Source organism: Ornithodoros turicata, chromosome 4 (genome assembly GCF_037126465.1).
Source record: "Ornithodoros turicata isolate Travis chromosome 4, ASM3712646v1, whole genome shotgun sequence".
Classification (NCBI taxonomy): domain Eukaryota; kingdom Metazoa; phylum Arthropoda; class Arachnida; order Ixodida; family Argasidae; genus Ornithodoros; species Ornithodoros turicata.
The window spans coordinates 49,169,955-49,196,769 of record NC_088204.1 but is presented as its reverse complement, the minus strand read 5'-3'; the positions used below and the strand labels follow the sequence as shown (position 1 = coordinate 49,196,769).

The 26,815-nt window shown below is 45.6% G+C and overlaps 2 protein-coding genes across 2 annotated transcripts in view; both read right to left on the bottom strand.

Moving 5' to 3' along the window:
- Window positions 1–5,002: 5,002 nt before the first annotated feature.
- The window catches only part of LOC135391510 (guanine nucleotide-binding protein subunit alpha-12-like), a 53,144-nt gene continuing 31,331 nt past the window's right edge, over window positions 5,003–26,815 (bottom strand). Inside the window, exon 5 of the mRNA XM_064621775.1 lies at window positions 5,003–7,079. The gene's annotated coding sequence lies outside the window, so the exon portion shown is untranslated. The remainder of the gene's footprint in view (window positions 7,080–26,815) is intronic.
- On the bottom strand, window positions 14,041–17,850 carry LOC135392410 (uncharacterized protein K02A2.6-like). Its single transcript, XM_064623124.1, has one exon. It carries the CDS (start codon window positions 17,848–17,850, stop codon window positions 14,041–14,043), a length of 3,810 nt encoding a protein of 1,269 aa, XP_064479194.1.

Here is a 26,815-nt window from a genome sequence, read left to right as displayed (position 1 = left end):
TTACACGTACAAAAGTTACACATAGCCATGATAATCTATACTATTTTGTGAAGTAAGATAAATGTGAAAATCGCCGTGCGTCGAATATATAATGCTGAATTTGAGAAGCCGTAATGGGGTAACACGCCTCGGACAGCAGTACACAGGCAACACCGTAAATAATATTTCATGACGTGTTGGAAGTGCTGACTGTTTCAACGGAACATTTAACGGAATGTTTATCGTGTTCTCAACCTGACGGGCTGCGTACATATAACCGCTCTTAATACCTTTTTTGTAGTTAGAACTCCCCCAAGAAATCTCATAAATTGCCCTACTTGCAAACAGTTTTGCCGCCGTGCACCAATCTTACCTCCACGCCTTTGCTCTTCCTGCCATTCCCGCCTCATCTCTTGCTCTCTCTGTCCCTCCTCACGTGACATATGACGCACGCCATGAGCCTGTGTGACTCGAACGACAGCCGAAAAGATTCTCCCGGTCGAAAGAGGGGAAAATGGGAGATGTCTTCGCCCTCCTTTGTCTTTTCTCCGAGGTCGGAGCGGTCGGATGATATGTCACATGGGGCTCCGCTAACGATGTGCAAAAGGTAAGCCCCCGAAAGACTCCAAGTGGAACAACGTTGCCAGACGACACCCGGCGCTCCGTCGGAGCCTGACATGACGTCATAGTTCTCAAAAATAAAAAAATAGTTTCCTCTTGCTTTCGCGTCACGTAGAGCCAAAATATTTTGCAGGAATGTAAAGTGAGACAAAAAGATTTCAGTAACATAACTTTGGTAGGAATCTGAAGACACGAGATTTAGTCCGTAGTGGCACTTTAATTGTCGAGTTTTTTCTCTTCAAATATTTTTTCACAGGAGGTCTCTATGCACAACACAGGATCCAAAAGCATCCGCAATCAAATTTAAAATTTATTATGTTTATTTAAGTAGTGAGCATATGCAAATGAGATGCTCATTTCTTGGCAAATGCCCCAAGGATCTTTACAAAAACGTTTTGATGGCACCACCTGGTCATGAATTATTCAACCGTGGGATTTATGTGAAACACCCGGTATACATTGACACTGTATGGGAACCAATTCCAACTCCCTATAGGCCGCGCTTGCACATCCAGCTCATGGAGGAACACAAAGCAAGTCAATCGAACATCACAAGGTTTATTTTGCCTTGGTAATCAAAGGCTGCACTCCCTCTGCAGCACTCCCCAAGACCATCTGCCTCACAAATGCCTCCCGTCCCCTCAAACCCAACATAGCTGTCCAAGTATGAATAAGGCACCTACTGCTCCCAATTTTGTGGGATGAAGTCACATTTATCCAGCACATTTGTAGTGTCAGCTGTTAGAAAGCGTCTGCAGCCACAGAGAGAAGCGGATCCTCGAACAAGTCTGGTAATTGTAGGATTCCCTCTTGCATCCCTGCAGCTAGTCTTCCGGCACATGGATGCTGTTATACAGGGTGTGTGCAGAAAAACATGACCCGCATTTTTACATGTAACTCGTTCTCTACTTAGCCGAGGAACTTCCGGTGGCGCACGACGGCGTATTTATGCGTGCGAAAGCTACAAAAAAAAATCCTGGAAGCCATACTCAGTGTAAAAAAATAAACAGAGCGCGAAAACATGGGCTTCCATGCATTAGAATAGGGCGGTCATGACATTGCATGGTAGTGCATTCGGTCTCACGAGAGTTATCTGCAGGCACCGCTAGGGGTACTGCCGATGAGCATCCATGTGGGACATCGTTTCGATTTATGCATCGATAGCTCCCCTAGCGGTACTTGAACACAACTCTCCTACGTGCACCGTGTTGCCCTTTCACATACACCCTGTTGTCCACCATGTTGCCTATTCTGATGCATGGAAGCCGACGTTTTCGTTGTTCCGTTTATTTTTTAAGCTGGGTATGGCTTCCACAATTTTTCTACAGATTTCGCACGCATAAATGCGCCATCGTGCGTCGTCACCGGAAGTTCGTTAGTTAGGTAGGCAACACGCTATGTGCCTAAATGCGGGTCATGTTTTTCTGCACACACCCTGTATTTGGACGCTGGGAGAATGCCAGGCTGCAGAATACATCCTGTTGACTGCGCCAGTCAAGAATACAGGTCCGTTTCAAGCAGGAAAACTTTTAATGAACAGAAGGCCAAATTCCCAAGCTCCTTCTTGGTGCCAGACTGTCGTCGTTCCGGCTCGTGGGTGGTGGTGGTGATAGGGCTTGCCGTTGTCGGCCTCACGTATGTGGGCAACGTCACGACTCACGCCCTGGGGGAATGTGCGTCCTGGGCCGACTTCTAAGGGAACTGCCGACATATGTCTGAAAGCGTCTGAGGAAAACCCAGGAAAAACCCCAGACAGCACAGCCGGCACCGGGATTCAAACCCGGGTACCTCCCAGTCTCGACGTGACATGGCCAGCACGCTAACCACTGAGCCACGGGAGCTGGTCTCCGGCTCGTGGGCCCTTCTTCTTCTTGCAATCAAAAGATGGCCGTGAGCCACTAAGGGCCCTTTTCTTGGTCACATGACCACCTCTTCTTCTTCGTCAAAAGTGGCGCATAGCTCAGCGGCAATTGGCAATGGAACACTGATTTAATCACGAGACCACCTCGTCGCTGGAGCCTTTCTTCCTCCACCATCCTGAGTGCATACGTACGTAAAACGAAAGACGAAAAGGATGGTAGTAGTATAGTAGTAGGAACGAGGAATAAGGTGTAACGATGTTGATGTTGGCGAAAAAATAATAGGGAGAGAAGGTGTGATTGGTTGATGCACTTGTTACTCTCGTTGAGGTGTTTGTGGGCGTATTCGAACCACGACCTACTAGATTATAACGACCATGTCATAATCGGCAACGTGGTGGTGGTGGTGGTGATGGTGAAAGGGCTTGCCGTTGTCGGCCTCACGTATGTGGGCAACGTCACGACTGACGCCCTGGGGAAATGTGCGTCCTGGGCCGACTTCTAGGGGAACTGTGCCGACATATGTCTGAAAGCGTCTGAGGAAAACCCAGGGGAAACCCCAGACAGCACAGCCGGCACCGGGATTCGAACCCGGGCACCTCCCAGTCTCGACGTGACATGGTTAGCACGCTAACCACTGAGCCACGGGAGCTGGTCATAATCGGCAACCCCTATGAGGAGCCCGTCCGCACGATCCGCTACTCATCGGCACGCGAAATCTGCATCACGATTGGACGATGGAAATTTGAATTCTGAACGCATGAAGCGTACGTACGACTACCAGCTCCGGTGGCGCAGCGGTAACGCGTGCGCTTGGACACTGGGAGGTCCGGAGGTCCGCGGTTCGAATCCGCGGGCCGGCTGGGGTTTTTCCTGGGTTTCCCTCAGATGTGTAATAGGCGTATGCCGGCACAGTTCCCCCGAGCGGATTCCGCTCGGTCTTCCACTTCACCCTTTCCTCTCCACCGCCTTTCCCTTCCCGAGAAACATGCCGCCTAATCAGGCAGGCAGACCTCTCGGGTTCCTCCCAACGACACTCCTCCTCCTCCTCCTACGTACGACTACTGATGTAGTAATCCCGGTGCCGGCTGTGCTGTCTGGGGTTTTTCCTGGGTTTTCCTCAGACGCTTTCAGACATATGTCGGCACAGTTCCCTGAGAAGTCGGCCCAGGACGCACATTCCCCCAGGGGGTCAAGCGCGACGTTGCCCACCTATTATGTGAGGCCGACAACGGCGAGCCCTCTCACCAGCACCACCACCACTGTAGCAGACGGCAGCAATAGCTCCTATGAAAACGCGTAGAATGATGATGATCAACCTCAGAATGAAACATCTTCCGTGGAAATTCCACCGCTTGTACAGAAATACTAAGGTAAGCTGAAGTTCAAAGTATTGTAGAAGTTGAGGAAGCAATAACTGGGACGATGAGTAGCGCCACCACTAGCTTCCAAATGCGGCGCTGGGAAGGGGTGCCATGACATGGTCGTTATAATCTAGTAGGTCGTGATTCGAACTAAACTTACACACCTCTCCCTTCGTTTTGACTTAGTGGCGAGCAGGACTCCCGCACGCGCGGAAACGCGTAAGACATTGGGTACGTAACTTCGCCAATACTCCTGGAGATTACCATCCGTGGTACAGGGAGTATCCCAACGAAGACTACTGAGGGAGGTCGCATGTTTTCTGTGGTGGGTATTTTCTTCGACTACCCAAATCCCAGAGCAAGAGGATGGCACCCCCTTCTCTCTCCTGTGCCACCATCATCTCCCCCTCTCTCTTTCACCCTCCCCTGGGTGTACCAAGTCGCCACTGCAGAGCAGGGTGATCGCAGCTTCCTCCTACATCACCCCACCACCCACCACCACAAGCGTAAGATAAACAATGCATAGTATCTGTTTTCGCTTGGGACGGAAATGCATACTTCTTCCCAAAGCTTTTTGGACTTAGTGGTCTTGGGAGCTTTTATATTTGCTGTCATGCAAATTACGAGAAACGAACAAAGACTGCAAATAAAAAATGATAGGGTGGCTGAGGTTGAAAAAAATGTCAGAAAGAATAATGCCGACCTTTTGCGTTGCGGGCCACAGTTTTGCCAAGCCATTTGAAGCAACCCCCAAACTGCAATTTTACACTCAAACTGCCAAAACTTCGCACCAATTTCAAAAATAGACCATCTCCATAAGATATCAATGTAAGGTCCAAGGACCGCCTCAGCGGATCTATATCGGACATACCACAGACCCACGTTCGAGTTCAATTTGGACTTCTGCTAGTACATTCTACGGATCAAACCTGGTGTCCCGGGAATATCCTAATATCCATCGATGGATATCCTGTGTATATTACCTGGACTGCGATGTGTTATTGTGGCGCGTCATCGCCGTCGTCCACGGGCAGCTACATAAATATGTAAAATGGATATGTAGTGCCTACTAGATACTTCTAGGTGGTGTTGGCTTACACACAGACATGCTTGGGGTCAGTGAGCCTATTCCTGTTCTCTGAACTAAAATTTTGACCACAGAAGACACATACACATACCTGCAAAGAAGCAAAACTTTATTTCTGAACTACAACCCTCATAATTTGGCAACAGCAGCTGTATCACTCTTGATCGACGTGATCTACAGAATACTACGACTGGAATGGTACGTGAGGATACCTTCTCCACTTTAAGGCACCAGTGACTGAAGTGATGCACATACACTGTAGCTGAACCAATAGCTGTACATCAACTTCGAGTTAAAGATATGTAGGGACAACGTATCAATTGCAAAAGTGCCGATAGCCACAGCCTGACAGAAACATGTACAGCCAACACCAGCAATTGTGACTCCCTACAAGATACAGAACAGCTAGTTCACGTTTGGCAGTTCAATTCACTAGTTCGTCAACAACTACTTCACGTTCGCTAGCCCAACACTGTTCATCTTGTCGACAGACAACCTGTCCTGACAGCACCTCCTAAGTTGTCACACAAGATTCATTCTTTTCGCCTGCACTGCGTGCACCTCCTAAACTAGTTCAAGGAGTGCAACGCTCTTGCGTTCTTTTTGTCAGACACCTCGCGTGTACTTAAGCACTGGTGCAGCACGAGTGCAGCATTTTTCTTTCAAAAAGAATGCACCTATAGTCTGTTTACAAAATTATGTGGTGTTCAAATTGACAGATGTGTTCTACATGTCATTTCCACTACAACTCATAAGGAGGTGGCCTATCATATTGTACCAAAGATTCACAAACTAAAAGACAAGGCATTGCTGGAATAATTTAATAAATTTGAAACATTAGAGCCAATATCATGAAGGAGAACAATTTTGTCATGCAAATTTGATTGGGTAAAAAGCTACTTACACTTTGTTCTGCAAGTTGCACACACATAATTAACTAGCAGTATTTCGTTGCCCATGCACCATCATATCCACAGAAAATAATTAAGGCACACAGACACCAAAAGCTACATGAACTCAATTAAAACGAGGATTCTAAGTAACCTTATTGCATACACCAACCAGAGTCATGGCTGACCTAACAACCTCCACAATGCACAGTAATTACAAGCACTGTGCTCCAATGGCAAGTGGACACACCCATGGCTAGACAATCCAGGAGACTGTCACTGTTGCTTATCACCACACATTGACAACATGGTGGTGCGCTGTGTCACCTCACAAGCTTACTCAGGGATGATGGAAATGCAGATTCAACTGGAACTCAAATTTTTTATCTGCATATTATTTCATTGCTTACTAGTAATGGAACAAATGCGGTTCCAAGATTTAACTCTCCCCCAAATATACGGCTAGTATGTAAACTAGACCGACACCCTGCATAAAACAACAGGTACAAAAATGTCACACATACAACTTACATCATTCATCTTTGTTATAAAACAAGCTCTTTACTTTAGGTAATTAAATACATTACACTAGCTGCCAAAAACAAGACGTGGAACCCCATGCAGTCACAGCTGCCAAGACTAGAAATCAACTGGAAATTTTGTACAGTGACCACCACGAATTACAACACAAACAAAATGGTGTTGACACACTGAGTGTTCGTTATAAAAAAAAAGAAAGAGCTTTTGCAAACCACCAACCAAAATTGAGCACCGAAAATGTTATACCTACGTTTGAAATTAAAACGGTTATTTCCCAGGAAAAGTAGCCTGTATTTGGTAGCTAGACAGGAATTAAAAACAATGGAACAAACAAACAGTTCACATATGTTTAATATCACATATCCTAAGCTTATGAATGAAATGGCTCTGTGTAAAGTGTGCCTACCATTACAGGGGTGTACCGCATTAGGGGTTTAAAAGAGCTGCCCTGTGCATACCACCCACATTAACGGTTAAAAAATCGTACACCATCAAACAAAGAATTGTCTAGTGTCTGTGTGAGAGACTTTGTGACTGCTAATCTGCAATGCTATACAACACAATACTGGCTGTGTGTTCAGCTTTGGTATATACTTGGTGGTCTTAATTGTTAGTATCCACAAAAACTTGCAAGAGGTACTCTGTTCTTTGACACCATCACACTGTGGAAGTGCTATGCAGTCTGTGGCACCATCACAATGTTCAAGGCCTTTGTCCTTTGCTGACAGCTTTTCAGACACTGCAAAAGGTAAAACAGTGCCATCAAGCATTAAAGAACAGCAGAATACTGGTACATGTGCAGGATGTCCGAGAGAAAAGCAACCAATAAAAATCACTCTTAAGCACTAGCATTTCATCCTAGCATTCCATGGCAAATGACCAGAAATCATGTATTGTCCTGCACGAAAAATTACACATAGTAATACTTGTCTCAAGCTGGCATAGTCAACATGCCCTGACACAACTCTCCATGAAAACAGTACTATTACTGAAACCTTACACAGACATTTTCTTGCAACAAAACCTCACTTTAATCTGGCGATATCCGCTCCTTGCAGTAGAGTTTCCCCAGCAGCTGGAGCGCCCTCTACGAGCCACGTGTTAACATTTGAGTAGTAACTTTGGGGCGGGTCTCCTGCTTTCCTTCGGTTAGATTTGTCTCGCTAAATGGTATCCACTAAGGTGAAGCTTATTACAATCGCTCAGTACAACGCACCTTAATTTAGTGGGTCTAGGTTAGACAAAGTTACACTGCGCGTTCGTAATTTTTTTGTAATGAAACATGTATGAGACGCGACGGGCTTGCTAGGCATGACTCTAGCCAGGCAAACCTCGCCGAAATTAAAAAGGAGCCGAATACTCCAAATTTATTCCGTGGGTTTGACATTTTTACGGTTGCTGGTTTTTACGGTTTCTTTTCTCTCCTTCTTTTTTATTTTTTGCGGTGGATTTTAGTTTTCCTGGTTTGTGACGGATGGGTTGGTGTTCTCTTTTGATACATTCCTTGTGGAATACGAGGGAGAGGTGAAATTGCGGTACTACACGATCATCCTTATAGGAAAGACCCGTAATAGATAATAGTGAGTTTTAACATACCGTACGCTGTCGCTTTTGCGTATACGTAAGGGATAGCGTCTTGGTTTTGCGCAATGCGCAAAGTCCTGCTTATGTATTGCGCGTGCGAACAACCAACGCTGTCCCTTACGTGCGCAAAGGCGACAGGGTACGTTATACTGAAACTCACTATTGAGTGTGCAGCAAAATACGCAGAAATCCACCCCTCTCATTACAGGGCTTTCTAAACGGCAACCTAAAGAGACCTCACGTAATTATTAAGCTAAAGGTGCAGTCATGTCTACTGTTCAATGAAATAATGTCTAAAAATTGCTGTGTAGTTCTGCATTTTCGAAATTTCATTTTTGTTTCAAACGTTTCTGCAGGGTATACTATTAAAGTTGTGCAATGAACTCTGAGAGACATACTTTCGTTGATGCCAGAGAGCCACCAGGCAAAGGAAACGCCAGCTCAGTATCCATGGCAATTGTAATCTATATTTATTATCACCTGTACCGTTTGTGAATACTTTATGCAAACTCAGTGACCAACATAGCTGTGACCTACCTCTCCACGTGTTTTAACTCTACATATCTACCCCAACCCCCAACCATAACAATACCACAACCGTTCGACCACAACATAACAATTGGGGAAACTGACAACTACTTAAATTACGTGTGTGCGGAAATAGAATTTCGCAAAAGTCGGGGATTTTAGCATGTTTCCAAGTCAGCACACGTTGCGACAATGCCCCGCGAAATCTTCAGCACTAGCCGAATTATGTGCATTCACAGATCCTTGACCCTTTGACAGCGCTACTTTGTCGAAAAATTTGTCCAGGAAGTTCATGGGCCAGAAACCGTGTCATAACAACAATCAGCAACTTTAGCTATTCCTATATTTCTAAGGCTAAGTAGAGCAGAAATAGCCGCAACGCAGTCAAATCGTGTAGTCAAAGCAAGCGAGGATATGCACCCTTACTACCCAACATTTTGCACAGCGCCGGTAGGGGACATACAACGCTGGCTCCACCTGCGTGGTGCAAGGAGCGGATAACATATTTTTGGGCCCCATGGAACCTGCTACCTATTTCAGTGAGTGAAGCGACACAGCTATTTGCAGCACAAAGATATTGTGCGCCAGTGTTCACACAATTTCTACCAAACTCTGAGCACCCTATAGTGTAACATTGTTAAGCTGGAGCAACAGCAATCTAGCAACATTTTCCTCCTTGAGGCACCCAGTTTGGGAACAAAATACAAACTTCCTAATTTGCTGAAGCTCCACTCTGCACCAATTGATGATACTGGGACTTTAAGCATGAGCAGTGCAATTTCAGGAAATACAGGAGTTGTTCAATGAGACCTAAGAGGGGATCGAGTGAAGTGGTATCTCCGATTCACGATTTTTTCGGTCTCAGCCTGGTGAAAGCTGTAACCGGTACCCTTGTTAAGAGTATCTCACTCTTCCGCAGGGTTGTGTAGCCCCACAAACACGTGTGACCTCCTTGCCTATTGATGTGCAGGGACTTCACGGCATGCTTGGGTTGCAAGAGTCAACTGAGCCAAAGGAAAGACGTCCCGACGAATGCGAATTCTTCTTTATTGTCCCTTTGTGGACTTGCAGCGTATCGCTACAGAAGGACGACACGACTAGTGCAGCAGAGGAACGAAAACGTAATAATTTATTCCACGTGCCACCGCGCACTAGCGGTTGGCGCTTGTAGCTTTCAGCATCGTCTTTGGACGCACCACAGGTTTCGTTCGCCCACACTTATTTATATTCACCTGCTGGTTCTGATTTGGCTCGGGGTTCTCACACTAAAACATTTTGCTGACGGAATGTTTTCACAAAGCCAACTGCTGTGCATTGACAAAAAAAGTGTGGTGTATAGATTGAATACTGATCATATAAAATACCACAAATTTATAAAAACACCAGAGCCCAAACTTGATGTTTACTTTTCTCATTCCATTTCTTATTTGTCCTTTATTTGAAACTGTCACAATCGTGTAGGAGGACAATAGGCAGCACAACATTTTTGTGTACAACTTCTACTACACTGTCACAGCTCTATCCTATTTTATGTCTCACATACGGGTGTAGACAAAAATGGCCCTGCAAAAAGTGGTCCCGCAGGCTTCTATGCGCCCAAAAACGGGCATGGCTGTGGATAGCTAATTAAACACATCGCAGCTGACAGTGTTACCATTCGCTCTTGCCATTTGTTAAAAGTGGGAGAGAGGCTCTTTTAAATTTTTTTCTTGCATTAATAGATAACCCTGTCTCGAAATTTCAACAAATCGGGAGAGCGAATGATAACACTCGGTCGGTGATGTGTTTCAGTCGGCTACCGGCAACTACGTCCCTGAATTTTTGCCTGCATAGGTGCCTGCACTTTTTCCTACACCCCAACGGGCCACCATCCAGTGGTCCACATTCCAATCCCATTGTCTTCCTAGTCTCTCTCTCAAAATTAAATGTTTATCTGGCAACAAAATGGTGTTGACGTCATGTAGCACTGCTTTTCTATCTTTCTTTCCCTTTTTTTTTTTTTGTGTGTGTGTGTGGGTGTGTGCGCACCTGCTTTGGAGTACCTAGTCTAAATGACAAGTATTCCTTCCTGTTCTTTCTGTGCAGTGACTTGGCATTTACGACCAAAGGTCTCCGTTACAGTGGTTGTGACGAAATAGTAAATAAGCTGTAGATGACATCAGTATGATGTACTCATTCTTTTTTTTTTTTTCAATTGCTTGCTAATGCAAGTATCATTGGCACCCACGTTGCAGAAATCACAGGTGCAAGAGGCCCCTTGGCTTTTGACGTAGGACTGTCTGAATATATCCCAGGAAGATCCTTCATCACGTTTATTTTTTCCGTCTCTGGCTTGCTGTGCCTCAATAATGTAGCGCGGATTCCGTATTGACCTTCCTTGATTCTGTCGTGGGTCAGCAATTCTGGGAGCATGCAATTCTCGGAAAACATCTGGAGTGGCATTTTCGTTTTCTAAAAAGCGTCGTTTCAGAATAGCCAGTCAACAAACCATTCGGCTTTCCGTTGTTTTTCTTTGTTTGTTTCTCTTTCTCATGTAATAAATATGTATCCCCACCCACTTTGTTGTTATTGCATCCAGTGGTAACCACGTCGCAGCCAAATGGTGCCGGCACTTGGTCGGGCTGACCATTCCTTCGGTTTTCTTTTTTAGTTTGTTGGTATTAAACCCCCTGGTGCTAACTTTCTTACCCTAGACTGACAGTAGACTGAGGTCAATGTTCATATGAAGTAAAAATGAGGAGGCCTGCTGCACCTGTATTTGCGGGCATGCTACAACTTTCATGTCTTATAGCATATTCCCGGGTATGCACTTGTGAGCAGCTGCAAAAGTTAATCACGTGTTTGTTTCATATAACTCTACCCTTCTTTTTTACATGTAGTGAGACTAAGTTTGTGTAAGTCTTGCACTGCATTGGCAGGCTCACAAGCGCAGTTTTGGTGGTCTATGCCTCCTATTCTCGCTATTGTTAAGGTCACATTATTTTGCTGCAAGCAACCCAATGCGGGTGTCACTGGACAGGTTTCACGACATCAATTTCAGGTTTCCACTGCTGGGGAATCCCCTTAACGCCTTATTATTAGGGGTGTGCGAATCCGAATATTTTAAGTCGAATCGAATGGAGGAAAAAATTCCGAATACCGAATCGAATATTTGTGCAAAATTTACAATATGTGACTTTTGTACGAAAAGTTTCCATTTTGTAGCCCATGGCTTTAGTGTAATTTTTCTGGCATTAACTGTCACAAGAGAGATGTGCAATTCTTCTGCTAAAAGTCCCTACTCTTTAATTTTACATGAGACTGCTTCCTGCGTTTCAGGTGACCCCACACTTACTGGAGTGGTTACTTTCTTTTCAAAATTTTATGTCAGGCAGTAGTCATCACTCAAGAGTTTTTTCAAGGCAGTTTTTTTACTCAAGAGAGATACTTTTTAAAGGCAACCTCACAGACATCAAATCAAAGTCCCTCGTCGGCACCGCTAAACTGCATGTGGGAGGGACGCCACCCCTTCCACAGATGATGTCTACAAAACTAACTTTGGATAACGTTATCTTAAACTAAACACCGTCCCGCCTGTGTTGGTCCTGCAGCAAGGGCAATTTCGTAAAGCAGGCTTGACCTCATGCACGGAAGCATCAGGTGAAGCCCACTTTTGGGTTTTGTCGTTCATATTCATGGAACAGTAGTCGAATATTCGAAAAATCGAATATTGGATATTCGATTCGCGAATCGAATAGTTCGAGCGTTTGATATTCGATTCGAATTCGAGAACTCGAATATTCGCACACCCCTACTTATTATTGTGATTCCTCTACGTCCAGAAGTAGCCACTATCGGGTGGGGCTGCGACGCACTATCGTGACTTCTGTCAACCGCAATTGCGAAGACGCGTCATCTCAGGCCCTCCGACATTGCATTTCGCGTGGCCGCAGCCATTTCACTGATGATTGCAGCGGTCTTTGCCGGTCCACACCTGTGGCTCTTCGCTTTGTCACATTTTGGGAACATCTTCTGGAACAACAGTTACACGTGGTCGCTTACGCTCCTCGGCTGGTTGAGCTCAACCAGAAAACTCGTGAAAAGGCACTTGGCACGTATGAGGAACATGTGCAGGTATGTATTCTGTTTGGAGAGCGCCACTAGAGGAGACGAAACTATCGTACAAGGCTGAACTGACGATAGGACGATAGCACATTCTCGAGAAACACGGACACAATGAAACATGTGATCTGCCGTGACCTCCAGCCATGGATGGTCATGCCGTGAAACACGTGTTAAGGGCTGTTTAATTCTTCAGGAATGCGTTCGTGCAGCTTTTAAAGAAAAACGAGAGAAGAAAAGCCCAAGGCCCAATTTTCCGGGAGATTGGAGGGCGTGTCTGTACAATCGAGAGAATTAACGAAATTTGGGAGTCTCCCGGATAATCGGGAGAGCTTGCAGGTATAGAACCCGACAACTTGCCTTGACAACTGCACCGCCTCTGTTCTCATACCCTGCCGAGCGACTGCACTATGTTTAACTAAAAGCACAGCTCCTTGTTCGAGGGTCAATTGCCGAATTCGAGTTGTCCATACTAACGAGACTGTATCTTTTTTTATATATACATGACAAAATAATTTTTGAACTTTCCAAAGGAGTCAGGGCCTGCTGGACATATCTCACGCTCAGCTTCTTCGTGGCAATGCTTGCCAATGTCGTCTGCAACTCGAGGAGGCCACTTGATTGACAAAGGCATGCATGCAAATGGTGTAGCTTAAATTTTGCTACGATGCGGAAATGAACTTCGGCTTCCACTCGAAAAACCCGTTCATCCTACCTCACGTGACCGTGTCAGCAGTGCTACTGAGCATTGTAATCGGAAAAATTCATGCACTATTCTAACAAGTCGTATTGTGCTGGTCATCTTAGAACATCAGTTTCACGAGTGTGCTCGTTTAGCACCACATGTATCACGCATGTATCGTCGCACATGTATCAAGTATGTGCGACCCTACATACAAACCAAAAGCTACAGAAAGCGCCCCAGAAACGTCAAGGCAAGTCAGCCTTAAGACGACAGTAGTTGAATCATGTCCACGTAAGCAAGTACTCCTTCAGACAGCCACTGCTTGGTCCCGAGGAATCAAAAGAGAAGTACAGATACGACTCATATTTGACGGTGGGAGTCCACATACTTTTATTACCAAAGGTTTGTCTGAAGCTCTAGGATGTAAACGTGTTTGCACGGAGAGCGTGTCAATAGGATCGTTTGGACTTTGATCAAGTCGGCCACAGTTACTAGATACAGTTGAGGTTCATTTGCGTGCTCAGTCCACAAGTGGATACCAAAAGATCCTAGCACTCGTGGTGGAAAAAATATGCACACTGTCACACGTGGTGCAACTCCTTATTCGTCGTCTTTCTCTTTGCCCTCTCGCGAGCCTATACAGAGCGCTCGTCGTCGTTAACACCATTACATCTCCCCTTTCTCAAGTCAGTCTAAAAGAACCCAGTCAACATTACACAAAAGATATTTTGTCCCAAAACTCAAAACCCAAACTCTTCCTTGACTCTTCTTGAAATGTCCTTGCATGATACGGAGCCACAGATTACTCTTCTAGGGGGTATCTCCGAGGGCTTCGACGTTGTCTGGTGCTTCGACGAACTGGTACTGACTCCGTGGCTGGACCCGACCGTGGTTCGTTCTCGGGAGTGGAAGCAGGTTGCTGCTGCTGACATTGCGATGATCTAAGATGCTCCCGAGTACGACGAAGCTCAGCACCGTCGCTCGTCCTTATGATGTAGGACCTTGGTGCCCCGGCGGACCCCACAACTGTTGCTGGTGCCCAAGTCTTGACTTTGCTGTTGTAGGCTGTCACTGGACTATCCGGCAGCAGTTGAGGCAGCTGTCTAGTTCCTCTGTTGTAGTAGACCTGCTGACGTTGGCGGAGATGCTGAAGCCGTGATACCACATCCTTTGGCTGTACCAGGCTTGGTTGCAGACATGCTGAATGTACCGGAAGAAGTGTCCGGGTGCTCCTTCCCATCAAGCGTTGTACTGGTGATTTTAAGACCTTGTCCCGCGGAGTATTTCTCCACTCGAGCAGAGCAGTCTCGAATTCTGTGCTCTCATAGGCGTACTTGCTTAGTAGTTTCTTCGCTTCCCTCACTGCTCGTTCAGCCATGCCGTTAGACCTCGGGTAATGAGGGCTAGAAGTAATGTGCGTGACTCCGAGGAACCTCATGCCTTCTCGGAACTCATGGCTGCCGAAAGGTGGGCCATTATCGCTCAGAAACCTTACTGGAATTCCATGCGTGGTGAACACGTCTGTGCATATGGCTACCACCTCTTTCGCTGTAGAACGCTTTAGTGGTTTGACTTCGTAGTAGAAAGAGTAGTAGTCCACAAGGATCAAGAACTCTCTTCCACCCTGGCTGAAAAGGTCAGCGCCGATAACCTGCCATGGCAACTTAGGGAGTTCATGGCTTATCATAGGAAGTCTCTCGTTTCGTGGTCGATGCTTCTCACATAGAGCGCAGTTTCTTGCTAGTTGTTCAATCTCAGACGTGATCCCGGGCCAGAACATGACGTCCCGCGCTCTCTCCTTCATCTTTTCTTCTCCACAGTGTGAAGCATGCAACAGCTTTAGTGTGATTTGCCGCATTCCCTTTGGGATGATTAGTCTGTTGGAACGAAACAGCAGACCATCCTGCGCGTGAATTTCTTCCTTGTAGGTCCAGTACTGACGCACCTCGTTGTCAACTTCATTTTTATTGTTAGGCCATGCTGTTTCGACGTATTTTCGGATCTTCTGCAGCTGGCTATCACGTTGTGTCGCTCGCGATATTTCCGCTATTTTTTCGTCTGAAACATCGAGGTATTGAAGTACGTTTACATAGAAGTGCTCCTCTTCTCTCAGGCATTCCTGCTTCGGAAAGCGTGATAAAGCATCTGCAATGAACATTTCCTTTCCAGGTTTGTATACAACGTTAATCGGGTATTTTTGAAGTGCGAGCCTCATTCTTTGTAGACGAAGTGGACATCCGTGGAGAGGCTTCTTGAAAATGGCTTCCAACGGCTTGTGGTCGGACTCGACCTTTACGCTGGGTTGTCCGAAGATGTACTCGTGGAACTTCTCGCAGCCGTGTACAATGGCGACCATCTCCTTTTCAATTTGTGCATATCTTTGTTGAGTCTCCGTAAGGGAACGGGAGGAATACGCAACGGGATGCCCTTCTTGTGTTAAGACAGCTCCAACTCCATCCTGGCTAGCGTCGACTGAGAGCGTCACAGGCTTGTGTGCTTGAAAGTACGCTAAAACCGGTGCCTTCGTCAATGCTTCCCGTAGCTCTTTGAAGCTGTCTTTGTGTCTGGTTGACCATTCCCAAATTGTATCTGTTTTGAGCAGTTCACGTAGCGGTGCCGACACTTGTGATGCATTGGGGATGAATCTTGACACGAAGTTGATCATGCCCAGGAAGGTACGAAGTTCCTTGACATTTGTTGGCTCAGTAACGGCGAGAATATCCTCGACTCGCCTTGGATCCACAGCAAGTCCTTCTGACGTGATCATTTGTCCCAAGTACCGTACTTGCTGTTGAAGGAAACAACATTTCCTGAGGTTTACATCCCTGCATCGCTCCAGCAGCCTCATAAGGCGTTGATCATGCTCAGCCATGGTCCCTCCCCAGACAAGGATGTCGTCCATTACGACATCGACACCGTCGAGATCCTGTAGGACCCTGTGCATAGCTCGCTGGAAGACTTCAGGAGCTGTTGAAATCCCAAACGGCATCCTTAGGAAACGGTATCGCCCAAACGGTGTGCTCATAGTACAGATGTATGAGGAGTCCTTGTCGAGCTGAATTTGCCAAAAGCCAGACGATGCGTCAAGTGTCGAAAAGTACTTTGCCTTTCCCAGACGCGGCGCGATATCTTCGAGTGTCGCCATGGGGTAGTGTTCCCGAAGGAGCGCCTTGTTGAGATCTGCGGGATCAAGACAGATCCTGACGTTATCTTTCTTGACCACGACCACCATGTTGCTCGCCCACTCGGTAGGTTCCGTCACCTTGGCGATTACTCCGTCGGCTTCCATGTGGTCGAGTTCGCGCTTGACTTTGTCTTTCAGTGCAACGGCAATCCGCCTTGCTGGTTTTACAACTCCTTTTGCATGGGGTGTTAACTTCATGTGGTACTGTACCCCTTTTAGCTTTCCAAGGCCTTCAAAGACGTCCCGATAAGGTTGTGCTGGTCCGTACAAGTGATGTTCGTCGCTTGTTTTTGTAGCAACTGCCGAATGCACTGTGCGCTGGATCAGACCTAGTTCTTCCGACGCTTTCCCACTCAGGGTAAGCGGTACCTCTTGTGGTACGACGAAGAACAGCACCTTTGTGCTTTGGCCGTTACATGATGCTTGCAGAGGAATCCTGCCTGCGGCCTTTTGCTTGAAGCCAAAGAAGGTGTTCAACGTAACGTTGCATTTTGTAGTCTTCTTGTTAGTGACTTTTCTCAACTGTCCGGCTGAGATTACGGAACAATTGGCACCAGTGTCTACTCTGCAGTTTAGTTTCACGTTCTCGATCGTAACCTCAGCAGACCAGAGATCGCTCGATGCGACGTTATTTACGGACAGCATTTGCAAGAAGTAAGTGTCTTCTTCACGTTCCACTTCAAGGACCTGTTTTGCCTTCGGCTTCCTTCTATATTTCTTTCGTTGTCCTTTGCTTCTGCACACACTGGCGAAGTGGTTAAGTTTACCGCAGCTCTTGCATTCCTTGCCTTGCGCCGGACATGCATCTTTATCGTGCGTATATCCACACTTCGAACAAGTTATCGTTCGCTTCGTGACCGCGTGAACTTCCTTCACTTCATCTTTTTCCTTCTGGATATCGTCAAACTGCTGCTTGCTGAGCTCTGTCATCCGACATGTTTCTATAACCTTCTCACATGACGGATTTTCCGAGATCAGCCTTTGCTGAAGTTTCTTGTCGCGAACTCCAAGGATTATGCGGCTACGCAGCATGCGTTTTTCCAAGGTCCCGAAGTCGCAGCTAGCAGCGAGTATCCGAAGCTCTGTCAGCCACTCGTCAAATCGCTCCCCTTCTTTCTGGTTTCGCGATCCGAACAGAAATTCGTGGTACGTTAAATTGAGCGTCGGTTTGCAGTGCTCTTCCAGTTTCTGGATAAGCTTGTCGACATCGTCACGGTCCGCTTCCGTTTCAAACTGTAGCGTATTGCATATCTTCCTGCCTTCTTCACCCAGTATAACCAAGAAGGTCGCGGCCTGAACTTCCTTTGGCTGCGCCTTTAGATTTGTCGCTGTAGAGAAGAGTCTAAACTCGCCTTTCCACAACTTCCAAGCTTTCCAAAGATCGCCGGTAACATCGAGTGGCTTGGGCGGAGGCAGGATACTTGTCATCGTTGCTGCTACCAACGTTGAAGTCATCGGCGTAGTAGTCGTTTCCATTGCGAACTTCTGCCAGCTAGGGCTAATCCTTTCGCTTCGAACGCTGGCCACGTCGTCGACGTAACACCGCTGCCACCATGTCACACGTGGTGCAACTCTTTATTCGTCGTCTTTCTCTTTGCCCTCTCGCGAGCCTATACAGAGCGCTCGTCGTCGTTAACACCATTACACACACAAGTTATTGAAATACCTGCAAATGATATAAAAGAGGAGATGCAAGAATACGGTCTTATAACGGCAGACTCCTCGAGAACAGCTGAAAATCAGTCGATCGGAATTCTCATCGGAGCAGATTACTACTGGGAGTTTGTAACTGGAAAGACTCGTAAACTACAACAAGGCGTACACGCCATTGAAACAACACTTGGCTGGACTCTGCAAGGTCCATACTCAGCCACGAACAGTGTGAAGACAACTCAATGCAACAACGTCACAGTGTTGCATATAAGCTCGTCAGCACCGCAACAGGAGGTAAGCGATATGATGAATCGGATATGGGACCTTGATAGTATCAGCATTCGCGATAATGAGACAGAGGGTGATGAACGACATCCAACTCTTGAGGAGTTGGAGAAATTTATCGAATTCAAGAACGAGAGATATGTTGTCGCGCTGCCGTGGAAGGCGATGGTCTCAATGAACGACAACAGGAACACAGCAGAACGGCGACTTCAACAAGTCACTAGAAGATTAATAAAATCTACTGAGCTGATGAAGAAATACGACAGTGCTATACGAGAATATCTCATCTCAGGAGTTTCAGAGAAGGTCACAGATGATATGGATGAGATATGAGGTCACGGACACCTATACTACATTCCACATCAGGCAGTAATAAGAGAAGACAGAGTGACCACGAAGATAAGAATTGTTTTTGACGCTTCGTCCCATGAAGACTGGACAGCATCTCTGAACGATATGTGCAGAAAGCCTTTCTGCAGATAGCAATTCGGGAAGAAGACAGAGACGCGCTACGTTACTTATGGTACGGAGGAGGAGCTACAGGAGGGTCAACCACTCCCGAAAATAGAGACTTGGAGAATGACGAGGGTAACGTTCGGCACAGCTAGCCCCTAGTACATTTCTCCTTGCGGCAACCTTGCATCATCACCTTGCACAAGTCGCCAACGAACATCAGGAGATCGTAAGTCTACATAAGAAATCAATCTACGTTGATGACATCATTTTCGGAGCAGCGGACGATGAAGAAGCAGAAAGAGTGTACACCGAGACTCAACAGATATTTATGAAGGCGTCTATGAAGCTGCAAAAGTGGGGATCTAATAGTGTGGCAATGCGTGCAACTTTCCGAAACGAAAAAGACTCCATTGCGATAGCCACAACCACGAAAGTACTTGGAATACCATGGAACCAAGAGACAGACACTATCTCTCTACACTTAAAAGATGACGTAGAAGGTGACCTGCAAGCGACAGTAACTAAGAGGCATGTCATGCGTTTGGTGGCAGAGATTTATGACCTGCTGGGATTTGTGCTACCTTATACAATAACCGGAAAGCTACTGCTGCAATCGATATGGAAACGAAATCTGGACTGGGATCTGGACAGGACTCAACATTCAAGATTCGGAGACGTAATCAAATGTGTACAAGGAAGTAAGCCGATACCTCAGGCATCTTCGGTACGAGACCTCAGGCCTTTTCTGGACGAGGAATGTATATTAAGGGTAGGTGGACGGATGAACGAAAGTCAGCAATCATTTGCAGCTCGACACCCAATCCTTATTCCACCATACTCTCACTACGCCAAACTATTAATATTAGCGGCACATCGTCAAGTGCTTCACTCTGGGGTGCGCGACACGCTCCTCCAGGTCAGAGAAAGGTTCTGGATAATTTGCGCTCGGCAGCAGATCAAGCAAGTGATCAAAAATTGCGTGACATGCAAGAAGAACGATTCCAGAAGCATGGTTCAAGTAGACAGTCAACTTCCAAGAGATCGTATAGCTATGTGTCATCCCTTCCAAGTCATTGGCGTTGATTTCGCAGGACCTTTGACACTGAAACGAAGAAGGAATACTTACCACAAGGGGTATATTGTTCTCTTTACTTGTGCCGTCACTAGAGCAGTACACCTCGAGCTCTGTGAAGATATGTCCGCCACCAAGTTTTTGCAGGGATTCCGTAGGTTTACAGCGTGACGGGGAATCTGCCAAACAGTATACCGGGTGTTTCAGTTATGTCCCCGGGCTAAATAATTCGCGAACGGGTGCACCAACCCACAAACTTTCTTTTTTACAAGTATCTGTCCGATACCACCTACAAGCTGCACACCGTGTGAATGAGTGGGAGGCGCTCATTATTAAAATAAAAATGCAAATGAGTTTCGTCAAAAAGCGTATCTTCTAAAGCAGGGCGCTGTCGGCATTAAAATGGGTACTACCCCTTTTGGGACCTTCAGTGGACACCTTTTAGAGAAAAATCTGCCACCGAAGCGGGTCATTTGTTGCAGTAATTAATTGGTTTCGGTTTACGTATTTTTGTCGGCGGCTGGTCGCGGCGAAGCGCAAAAGGGCGTATTTCATTGGTGTAATTCATTGGTGTAATTCATTAATGTAAGGACGTAATTTATTTATTATATATATAATTAATTTAATACATAATAATATAATACTTAATAATAATAATATAATAAATTTATTGATGGATAAGGGAGTGAAAGAGCGTCCTTTTGCGCTGCGCCGCGACCAGCCGCGAGCAAAATACGTAAACCGAAACCAATTAATTACTGCAACAAATGACCCGCTTCGGTGGCAGATTTTTCTCTAAAAGGTGTCCATTGAAGGTCTCAAAAGGGGTAGTACCCATTTTAATGCCGACAGCGCCCTGCTTTAGAAGATACGCTTTTTGACGAAACTCATTTGCATTTTTATTTTAATAATGAGCGCCTCCCACTCATTCACACGGTGTGCAGCTTGTAGGTGGTATCGGACAGATACTTGTAAAAAAGAAAGTTTGTGGATTGGTGCACCCGTTCGCGAATTATTTAGCCCGGGGATTTAACTGAAACACCCGGTATAGCGATAATGCAAAGACGTTCAAGAGAGTGGCAAAAGAACTTCGAGCCATTTGGAGCATATTAAGGGATCCACTGATTAAAGACTATTCTTCTGCAAGAGCGATTCAATGGAAATTTATCGCTGAACGAGCCCCATGGTGGGGCGGCTTCTATGAGAGGTTGGTACGGTCGGTGAAGTCAGCTATTAGGAAGACCCTCTCAAAAAGCGTAATAGACTTCGTAGAGATGCAGACTCTTCTTACCGAAGTGGAAGCCGTAATAAACTCCAGACCTATAACATTTGTGTATAACGAACATACAGAGCCCATACCTCTAACTCCAGCGGCCATGTTAACTGGAAGGCGTCTGACTGCACGCCCATCAGCGCCTTCGTCCTTCGACAGAAGAGTTATCGGATGTGACCCAGTCTTTGAACTTCGTGCGAAGAACGTGGAAGAGTCGCCAAGAGTATATTGACTTGGTATGGGACAGATGGAACAAGGAATACCTTGGAGAGTTACGGTCGGCACACCATTCAAAAGGGCTAAGAGCAACAGATGTGAAGGTAGGGGACGTTGTTCTCATAGAAGATCTTAACCGTACCAGGTTACAGTGGAAAATGGGACTCATAGAAAAGGTCTTCCCAAGCTCGGATGGAAGGGTTAGGGCCTGCCTGCTGAGAACGGCTAACCAAGCGATACTTAGAAGGGCGGTCCAACACCTGTATAAACTAGAGTCCACGGAAGATCAACAGTCATCCGACCAAACATCATCTTCTTTGGTGATATCTTCAACAGTCAAATTCATGCACTATTCTAACGAGTCGTATTGTGCTGCTCATCTTAGAACATCATTTTCACGAGTGTGCTCGTTTAGCACCACAATCACCCCGATCATGGCTGTTCCATTACACACGGGTTACTTCATCCTACCTGGCATCACCATCGTTCAGCCACCAAGGTCTGACTCATGATAATTGTTTTTTTTTGTTTTTTCGCATCAAAACCCTGTGCATGCGGTGTTATACTGGAAAAGGGGGTAAGTTATGTTCCTGGATTTTGTTCAGTTTCTGCTAAATCACACACCCCAAAACGATGCTAACAGGACATGCATGTAGAGTAGACACATGTATGTCACACATTTTGCATTCGCGTTATTCGAGTAACCCCAGTTGCAATTATTGTATCAAATATTCATTTGAAGTTTTCTCGGTTTGGGATTTCTCGACTTATCCCCTTATTGCACCCATGGGTTCAATTATGGTGTTGTATCTCTTGTTCCGGCTTCCATAGCTTCCAAGATCACGCGTTAATGCTAACTTTTAAGTAGCAGACAACAATAGAGGGATGTGATGCTGATGCAGCTTCGATGCAGAAAAAGCCCGAGCTCTGGCAAGGGAATGAACAGAAAGGATGACACAACACAAGCAGCTCAAGCACAGCACAAACAGCTGCTTGTGTCGTGCCGTCCTTTCTGTTCGTTCCCTTGCCCAAGCTCAGGTGTTTTCTACAATGAATTTCATTCATCAGCTTGCTTGCATTCAATCTATTTTAGTATCAGTTATTTGATCAGCTTCGATGGGCTGCTGTGAAGAAGCTGAGTCCGAGGTCTAGCAGAGCCTGACTCCTCCGGAGACCAAAGTTCAAAAGTTTCTTGTGTGTAAAAAAAAGATACTGTTCCAAAAAACCTTTGTTCCATGGGCACGACATTTTGTTGTAATACGTGCCACATATTATTCTGGTGCCCACCATTTTTGGTATTTGAGGTTAAATTGGTCATTTTTTTTAGTTCTTATTTTATTTTTTGGCGCTGTTGCTCAAAGTGCAGTGGGAAAAAAAATAGCAGAAGTTGTTTTTAGATTCACCTTTCACACACCCATGAAATCATATATGGTGACTCATCCAATGCTTCTTCCTTGCCGCAGCGGAAAAATATTCACGATCTCATTCAGATTTTTACGGCACTATTCGTTTCTTACATTGGTGGTCCAAGGCAATTCTGATTATTTCAATGTACATTCTGAGACAAATAATTTTCTAAGGCGGCTAAAACTTTCAGTGTAGCGCTTTCTCATGCTAATAAATCAGTGTGAATAAAAAAAAAATAAAATCGATGATGGTCGAGAGCATCACCTCTGGGGCGTTTGGTATGGAATGACCTAGATATTAGTTGTGACAAAACCTTACTTTGGAATTTCTAGGTTGATATTTTTGTTCAAGAAACAGGTATATCATTAAAAGTTTTCTGTTGTTTGCACAGTTTTTTTTTTGTGTGTGTGTATTCCAAAATTAATTTTGAAAATAGAGACACCGATCACATATGTGGACCACAATTTTTCGGGCATCCTCAATTATTCGGATGCATTCGCGGAATAGCCACAGGCCCCACAGAGTTAATGTATAACAACGTCCAAGATTTCGGATACCGTACAGCCCTGTCACTTGATATTTCTGACTCTGATTGCATAGCCAGCAAGCGTCCCGGATGGTCGCCAGCTCACTGCGTGCACGTCTGTGTTGGGGATTTGAGGAAACAAATTGGATTTAAATCAAATCTGCGGTATGCAGAAGGCGCTAAATCAAATCCAAATCAAGTCCGGATTTAAATTTATTCGAGTTAATCAAATCACTTTAAATCTGGATCTATTTTCAGCATGCCTAATCAAATCCCTTTTTAAATCCGTATTTCTCAAATCCATCACAAATCCAGACGAGGAACTACGGCTGCTGAACAGCTGTGGAATGGATTCAGAATTGACCGCAGTTTTTGAAGCTCAGATTTTTGCACATAATAGCTTATTACTAACACGAATTCCTAACAGCTGCAGAACTAAGAAAAAGAGGCGAATCTATCTACTTCTACATCTATTATACTACATCTACACGGGAAACGCCGTGTTAGTTACTGCATTGTCGCTGGTCTTGGTACGGAACACTTGACACATGATACATTTCTTACTGTGCAGTATCTACAAACAAATGCGTGAAATAAAGAGATTGAAAAGCAGCATAATGATACAGCGCTGCAAACATTGGTGGGGAGTAGGAAGAAATAGATGGATCCTAGTGCTTTTTTTTCCCGTGCATGAAGTATAATAGGCCGTAAATTGACGTAAGCAGCGTGCAAGACCGTCGTTGCAGTGTTCGGGAAGTACCGCTGAAGAACGACCTTTATCCTACAAAGAGTCGCTGACGTTTTCTGAGCGGCCTATTTGCTGAATATTGAAGTATTGATTTACTGCCAGCATTACATTAGGAAGTATAGCAGAGGCAGCCAGAGCCGAAGCAAGTGTTGTGCCACAGTCGCGCAAGCATGCGCATCGCTCATGCATATAGGCTGAATTTCATGGCAGATTATGCAAATTCAAATCCAAATCTTTGAGAAAAAATGTGATTTAATCCAAATCCCTTTACATTTTTTTACCGCTTGGTATGAACATACTACCTTTAAAAGCTGTCATGCAAAATATTTCCTTTGCGGAATGCGAATTTCGGAGAAAATTAGTTTATACGAATGTTCTTGGCGGCAGCAGTATCTCCCAAGCTGCTTCTCACGTGTGGTGACGTCAGATAACCGAGCAGTTTTTATTGGCTTCTAGACGTGTCCGCTGCCCGCCAGAATCATCTGCTAGCTTCTAAATCGTGGCGACTTACTGATTGCTCTGCGTTAGACACTGCTGATATTTATTTGCATTTCAAGTTCACTTGTGTCTTATATGATTTGTCTCATACGTTCTGCATAAAACAAGACTGAGGGCAGTTTGGAAGGAGTGCCTTGGCCTCTAGGTGTTGCTAGGATGACCGTGAAGTTGGGGTGGAGCGTACACAGTTGTGCTTTGTATTCCGATTGTGCTGAGGTGTCATGACTTAGTGAACAGTACTGTGTGCAATGGCGGCGCAATGTCCTGAATTCATGCAGACCCCAGATCCCTACCAGCGCCCCCTTCATCCCCCTCTGCCATTATTTGCGTATGAATGTTTCAGTATAACAACAAAAAACACCACAGAAGCCCTATCTCTGATTGTATCACGGCATCCCAAAGACTCCCGCTCTAAAGCTCTTCCGCGAGACAAATGCCTTGACTATGCTGGCAATCTGATTGATTCAGGAAAAGGGTTTATGGAATATTACTCGCATGTGGCACTTGAGATAACACTTTGATGCCTCACCTCCATGGGAATTTGGCGCCCCCTTCACAAATACAGGGCATCTACACCAACCCCTGTAACCACTTTCCGCCGCCGCTGACTGTGCGTGTGTGTTCAGTATGTGTAAATAGAGTTCCTGCGTAAGATATATAAACACGCACTGGATCTGAAATACGATGTCGTGCGCCATTCCGCGTTCCGTAAACAAAGGAAGTAGATCACAAACTGAAGGTGCAGAATATTTAAGAACGAGGCAGCAAGAAGCACATCGCTCAAACTTATTGACCAGCAGGACATTTCTCCTGGTGTTGGTTCAAAATAAATCACCTCCATTTCACTCCTGATGGAATGTAAGCCTTGCACGCTCGTTAGGGGTGAACTTCAATGCTGTCTTGAAATGTGATGCTACTCCGTCGCTGAATCTACCAGGCACAACTCAGCCCAGCAAATGGCAAACGTCCAGGAGACAACAACGCTTCCTGCTTGGTCAGCTTGCCGGCGCAGCAAAGTGAACAAATCGCAAAAAAGAAAGAAAAATACTGCGCACGCTTCGCTATTGAGCAAGTTAGACATCAGAGACTGGAAGCTGAGAGAAGGGGGCACGCTCCGACATGCTCAAACTTTTTGTGTGAATATTTCTCACAGGGCTTGGAATCCTAATTTCTAATTCTCCCAAAATAGTTTCCGAGCCTTTCCATGCTCCTTTAAGATAGTGACCCACTTTTACTGCACCTCGAATAAGGAGTGAAACCAGTCAAAGGGACAACCGCTGCACCAATAGTGATCACGCCCCACAAGTTTCGCTTTCCACTGGCGACTCATGTGGTCCATTCACTTCATCTCAGATGCAGGAAGTGTCATAACGTCGTAGTTTGTTGCACACCTATCGTTTGTCGTTTGGTTTGTTGTCCTTTGTGCGAGTGCTTCTTGGGTAAGGGGACTTTTCGCCATTGCAAAATTGCACTGGTTTTGTCTTCGCCATCTCCTTCGAGGAAGAATCCCAAGAAAGGTAGAATGTATTTAACCAGGCGATGGAAAAGAAACTTGTATCATCAGAGAAGTCCAAGGTGGTTGGTCCCAAGCGGAGGTTGTGTGGGCGTTCGAGATCTCGAAGCAGACCTTGTCGGACCATTTCCCAGAGTTGACGACTTGCTTGCCGAGTTGTGAACCAGTGGCGTAGGAATAGTAATACACATAGTAATAATAATAGCTTAGGAATAGGAATAGTAGTGGCACCTCTATGACTTTTGATAAATTTGTGGGTGTGGACACCCCGTTGCTATCATGTGCCAAGCTGAGACAAGATCATTCGAAAGGAGCTCGACAAATCCGAGAGTGGAACCGACTCCTACGAGCCCGACACAGCGCAGCCGCCAAACTCGGAACTAATTAAGGCGTCAGCGGTGCTTTCGTCCATATACAGCGACGAAATGTCGCTTCGGGAAAGAAAAGCCGACGTTATCAGCCGGAAATGAAAGACTGCCTGTCGAGAAAGCATCGAGAAATTTTTTCCTGACTACTAGTGCTTAATAAAGTCAATTTTGAAGCTCGCCCTTTTTTTTTCGGGCTGCTCGATTATTCTGAGTTTTGCACAATCCCCGCAGAGTCCGAACAATCGGAACGCGACTCTACATGTATAGCTTGTTTTAAAGAATCTACATAATTTGATAGGACGTTCATTTAGCTACATTCACCTGTATAGCAACCTATTCTCAACTGATACTGTCAACCATAAAAGCTATCTATGTCGA

Excerpts from the sequence above, each read along its gene's own strand:
- LOC135392410 (XM_064623124.1), bottom strand. The coding sequence starts at position 17,850 with ATGACAAGTATCCTGCCTCCGCCCAAGCCACTCGATGTTACCGGCGAT.